The sequence below is a fragment of the Porites lutea genome, chromosome 6 (genome assembly GCF_958299795.1).
Source record: "Porites lutea chromosome 6, jaPorLute2.1, whole genome shotgun sequence".
Taxonomy (NCBI): Eukaryota; Metazoa; Cnidaria; class Anthozoa; order Scleractinia; family Poritidae; genus Porites; species Porites lutea.
In genome coordinates, this window is record NC_133206.1 from 1,351,982 (window position 1) to 1,358,074 (window position 6,093).

The window sequence follows — 6,093 nt, forward strand, 5'->3', positions numbered from 1 at the left end:
ATTTGGATTAGAGATATGTTTATTATTTACTTGTGCAGATTTAAGCAGTTTTTATTCAGTTCCTCGTGAAGAAAGTCCAAAGGCCTCGCGCGGCGAGGTTTTTAAAGTTGTTGTGTGTGGAGTAAGCTGCTTAAGTTGTATTGTTTAAACCTCCAATCCTCCATTTTATTATGTTGTCCATTGTATTGCAAAATCAAATTCAACAGTCTCGCTACATCAAAATAAGAGGAATTTGTTTCAGGTATATTAACCCTCGGAGGTACACGGGGGGGGGAGGAGTTGGATGCTACCCCCCATTTAGGTTTTTTCTGAGTTTTTCCTAGAAGATCAAGCCTCAGCAACTGACGTTTTCAGACAAGTTTAGTGATGATCAGTTAGTATGGTTACGAGACATGATGTCATAAGTAGTAGGTTGTCAAGCCATTTTTAAGTGAAAATGCAGGTTTTTTCAACTTATTTTAACGATTAAAGTAAAGTTTGCGGTTAAAATGAAGCAAAATACTTATTTATGTATTATTTTACACGTCAAGCACAAAATTACCAATTATCTCTGTTTTTACCTGGTAAAATCCAAGATGGCGGCCAAGATGGCTACCATGTTTGGTGACGGCACAGGTCTCCAGTAGCGCCACCACCCATAATATATACTTCATATTTCGAGAAGTTCAAAGGCTTTCCACTGAAATTAATTTTTTTTCGAAATACTGCAATATATGAAAAACTCTAGGGAGGGGTTCCAACAGCCCCCCTCTCCCATATTTTACCACGGTGGGGGTATGCGTGTAAGTCCGAGGATTAAACATCATTATTTGATGATGGAGATATAAGTACTTCTTTTGATGCAAGATTTGACTCCCACTGTGTTTGACACTCTCCCAGTCATAATCATAAGTATTTTGTTTTTTCAGGCTTTTGTTACTTTGGACCTTTTCATTCTATTTAACTCCTCGGTCAATGTAATAACTCACCCCAGAGGCGTGTGGAATATTTGTTTTAACGTAGGAACAACCAAAAAGTGATTCAATCAGAAGCAGAGCAGTCGCTCCTGGTTTAACAATATCGAGTCATTTTCGGTTTTTCCGTTTGGCTTCATTAATATAATAGATGGAGCCCAGATGAAGCTAATGAACTTTTTGAAGTTAACCAATTCTTTGATCAAAATTCGGCTACAAATAGTAAATTCTTAACTACTGGATACAAACAGCGAATTATCAGTTGAAGGAAGAATCAACAACACTAAACAACTTTCACTTTTTTTTAGTACCATTACTTTATAAGCACCTGAAAAAACATTGCCATTTACCACCACGAAATCACGTTACATTTCAGTGGATAGTATTTTTATTTGTTGGTAACAAAACTAAACCGAATACTTTCACGTTTCCTATTTTCGGCTTTTCAAAACTATAAACGCTTATATCGAATAAGAACATTTCATTTAATGGAAATATTTCTACAAATTAGGCAATTGAATGTTCTTTCGAAAGCGGAAGGTTTCTCAGTCTTCAGACAACTTCAGTTTTGAATTCATACGGCCAGTAAAGCCTCTCTGTTAAACTTATCACGTTCAAAAACCTAGCTATCTGCTAAACTGGGTGTCCCTTTTAAATGCTGTTATTAAATGAAATGGAAAAATGTTATACAGCTGGTATTGCCTTTTTTTCCTAGCTTCCTTCTCTCGATTTGTGGAGCCCATAAGGCTTAATTTGAGCAAGTTTTGCTATGTAAATAAAGCAAGAGGACTTGAAAGAAAATTATTTTCAAACGTACCTGTAATTACTTTCGTTTTAATCACAAGTAAAACCCCAAGCTGTGAGATGAACTTCAGGGTACAAAGGTTTGAGCATAATGACTTACCAGTAACTCACATTATTTTAAAGTGATATTTGAACTAGGAGGCGCAAATTATGCCCTGATTACGCTTTTAACAAAATTGACTATAAATTATATTGGCTTACCTTTCTGCTCTCGTTTGTTTTCAGTTTCTCAAAAAATAAAGCAGGCACTTAAGAAATGTAGCATTGAAATATTAATTATACATCATAGAAAGCTTAATCATTTTCGAGGAAACTTGGCAAAAATGAGCCTCATTTTTGTCAGTATGTTATGCCTGATTGCCGATCTTCTAAAAAACTGACGTGGGCTTGGAAAGATTTGCGCGTGTGCTTTTATTTTCAAACCTCCGTTTCAGAAATGATGGCTAGTTGTGACGAATGTTCGCGTGTCACGTTTTGTCAAAATGTCATTATAATGGAACGAGCATTCACTAGGAGGTAATTGTATTGTTTGTCGTTTATAATTGTTTAATTTGTAATCACAACAAATTGCCAAATATCGTCGCCTGCAAATTAAAAATGTACAACAATACAGCTAAATGAATAGCTGTTAAGGGCTTGTTTACATGGAGGTGGGGGACCCCAGGTAGGTGAGCAAGGTAACCCTCTCAGGTGGGATGAAAAATAACCCGCGTTTACTTGCAATCTTACAACCCTGCCATCCTGGAGTACACTTTCTCAAGGGCTGTTATTGGTTGGTCTTTAAGCACGAAAACAAAACAAAACAAAAAACAAAAACAACAAAAAAATGGCGGGCAAACGACGTGTTTTGGCGGTTAATTCTCTGATATCTAGACTGCAAAGCAGGCCATATTTTTGCGTAAATTGAAGTACGCACGAACAGTCAAACAAAAGCTGAAAACGGAGAGCGAAACTGGGGAGACACAGCGTGCTATGGTCAGTTAGTCTCTCTCGTGAATCACTGATCATGTGTCTGCTTTTAGCTTGTCCGTGCCAAATTCTTTAAATGTTTCAAAAGAGAGTCACCCTTAGGAGGCTAATATGGATAAGAGCTGAATTTCTGTACAATATTGGCCATGACTGGGCCATTGGCCCCTTTATTTAAGTCAAGTTAAGCTGTGTGGCCTTGAGTTGCTAGCTTGTGCGGTTTTCATAAATTCGGCTAGTAAGCGGGGAATTTTAAGATGCCAGCTCCTTTTAGTGGGGGAAGGGGGGGAGGGGGTCTATTCTTCTTATTTGGCTATTAAATAATATAGTCATTTTATCATATTAGTTTTCCATTGTGTGCAATACCATCTACCTTATTGGTATCCGTGAATAAAAATCCCCACGAAATTGTACACCTTAAAATTAATAACCGCATATGGAAAATTCAAAAAACAGGAAGAAGTGAATAACATTTAAGACCATTTAATAACTAAACATATACTGTACATAATATACCTGTCAACAAATACCGACAGATTATTAACTGCTTTTACTGGTAAGTTTCATCCGTGACTGTATCTTCTGTTCTGGAATAACGTTAATGTGCGTTGCTTGTTTCATTTTACCTTAATATTTTGAAACGTGCAGACGTTTAAAAAATATAATCAAGTTGATAACGCTTGAATCGTGAAATTTAATTTAATGCCCTTTTTCATATTTGCCTATTGAAATGGCGAAAATAAAATCACCCTAAATATTTTCTTGCCAAAAACGCGAAATTAAGTATCAATAAGGTATCAATATGTAGTATCAATAATGATGTCAAGGACATGCTCAGTTAACGTTAACGCCTGCGGGCCGTTTCGCCCTGCTATCGATCGGGCCTCTAATGTCAATCCTGAGTCCGGGTGGTTCGGATAAAGCTAAACCATTCACAGCCGGGCTGTCTTTAGTGCCTGCCTCAAAGCAGGATTTCTTTGAATCTGAATTACTGGGTTTAGACTGGATATTTGCTGGGAGAAGATTTGAGCCCAAGGGAACAGAATGTGTCCAAAAACAATGCTGTTTTCCACATGATTTAGCAGCACTAAAAGAGGAAGAAGGGACAGTAACGTCGCCAATGTGTACAATGCCATGTCTTTAAACGCTTTTTTCTCTCTTTTAAAGAGGATCGCTTGTTGAGAGTTGTGGGTGGCATTAAAGATCTTTCTGTTGTTGTTACGGATTGCCTGGAAGGTCAAAACGTGCCCTCCAGTGACTATGACCATCAATGAAATGATCGTGATATTTTCCAATGTTTGATAGATCCCCTCAGGTACTGTGGTTTCCATAAGGGTGATGTTGATGACCCAGATCACCCATGCGCTAACGACAATCTTCACCATTCCTGAAACACAGTTTTTAAATGTATAATTGTTAGACTGAAGTAAGTTTAGGCATGGGCCACCAGCTTAATTTACTGAATGGCATTAGAAAGGTGTTATTTTGATTCGTCTTCAAAGTGGGACTATTTGTAATTAAAAACGCAATAAAAAAGGGAATCATCCCTTATAAGTAACGGTATACATATACTGAAAGACCACAGCAACGAGCGTCCAACTAAATCAGTTCCCTTCATGATAACTGTTACCCTTTTTGAACAAGTCTCCATTCCAATAATTAGGCTGAAAAAATTCAGACCCGACTTTTGGAGCTTGACTCCATAGCTTTTCGACAACGACAAGCTTTGCAGTTAAGCCGAGGTAAGAACTTGCACATTTTGGTCGGATTATTTTTTTTCTTTTTTGCCCGCGTGTTTGTCGGGTTGGTTGTCGAGTAATTTTTATGTGGGTGACTCGTCCCAGGCGAAAGAACTATAAAGAGTTCGAGAAGACTGAAACAAAAAAGCTATCATTGTGCTGCTAATTTTTCTCAAAACAAGGACTAAGCAAAGTACTTTAAGTTTGAATTGAACCCGTTTGGTATTGGAAGACAATCATTGCTTATCACTGAAGAGAAGATACCACAGGGGCTTGATTTATTTCGTTCCTGAAACCCCCGAAAATTTTTTGCCATTTGTTTCTGACAAGACAATTTATTTCAGGAAACGTACTCAAAACAAAATCAAAATGTCATTTATGAAGAGCCTGGTACAATCCTTTATTCTCGTAGTGTTGCATTTGCTAAGTAGGAAAGGGGCTTTGAAACAGCATAAAACCTTTCGACGCTCATTATTGCTAAGTTCATAGCCTGCGAGCAAGCTCTCCTATTTGGGCGAGCCTCGCTCGCCACTCGCTCGCGCGTTCTCGCGAGACTCGCTTCGCTCACCAAAATAGGAGAGCTTGCTCGCAGGCTACTAAGTTCACGGACGTGCAACCGACGAGCAAGGCAGGAAGAGACCTACTGGCTTGGTAAAGATGAACCAACTTGCAAGGGTTTTTAGTACGATGCAGCAGAAAGCGCCACGCTACAAACACAGGTTGGATAGCAAGGCCTGTAAGACAATCAGCGGCAGGTCTGAATAGGGTTAAACAATTTTAAGCAAGTCCTATACCACTCTAAGAACGCTAAAATGGAATTTTCTGTGTACTTTGTTAAGAATAGAATAGACTAGAATAGACCAAACAATTCCATTTCTGCAGGGGTCTGCTACAATCCTTCATACCTCTCAGTGTTACTTTGGCTGAATAAGAAAGTGGCTTCGAAACAGCATACAACCTTTCGACGCTCATTATTGATAAGTTCACGAAGGTGCAACCGCCAAGCAGGGCAGGAAGAGATTTACTGGCTTGGTAGAGATGAACCAGTTCGCAAGGGTCTTTAATGTGATGCAGCAGAAAGCGCCATGCTATGTATACAGGTTGAACAACTAGGCCGGTTAGACAATCAGAGGCAGCCAGGCTACACAGCAACACGTTCACTGGACGGTGAAGTGAAGGAGCACGGATTATGGTGACTATAACAGCCAGGTTAGCAACCACGGCAAATATGGCGAATGGGATGCTGAGGGTCGTTATCACAGTGTCACTGATGTATACAGACTGGACGTTGACGGCGTTTAGAATCCAAGAGGGGAGGCAAAGTTCAGAACTGTCTTTGTTTAAAACTGTGTTATTAGTTGTATGGCTTAGACCCGCAGTTTCATTGAACAGCATGTTTCTTTTGACTTCGGCTTGGAGTCAGATCAAGGTTTTCTTCGTAGGTCTTCAAAGCTAAAACTCCAGAGACTTGCTACCTATATATCAAAGAAGAGGAATTTTGGATAGTATGATATAAATTTGGCCATGCGCACAATGTTGCAGGTATTCACCTTTTTGCAAAAAATGAGTCTAATGCTACATTTACTATATACTGTTACAGTTCCTCTAAACTTGTGTATAAAAACATGATT

General features: G+C 38.8%; 1 protein-coding gene across 1 annotated transcript; it reads right to left on the reverse strand.

The window, feature by feature from the left end:
* Positions 1-3,340: 3,340 nt before the first annotated feature.
* Positions 3,341-5,857, reverse strand: LOC140940804 (trace amine-associated receptor 7a-like). The gene is made up of 2 exons (XM_073389766.1): positions 5,368-5,857; positions 3,341-4,110 (listed from the first exon to the last, which is right to left on the reverse strand). The coding sequence occupies exons 1-2, from the start codon at positions 5,855-5,857 to the stop codon at positions 3,656-3,658; spliced, it is 945 nt and encodes a 314-aa protein (XP_073245867.1). The 3' UTR covers positions 3,341-3,655.
* Between the last annotated feature and the right edge of the window lie 236 nt (positions 5,858-6,093).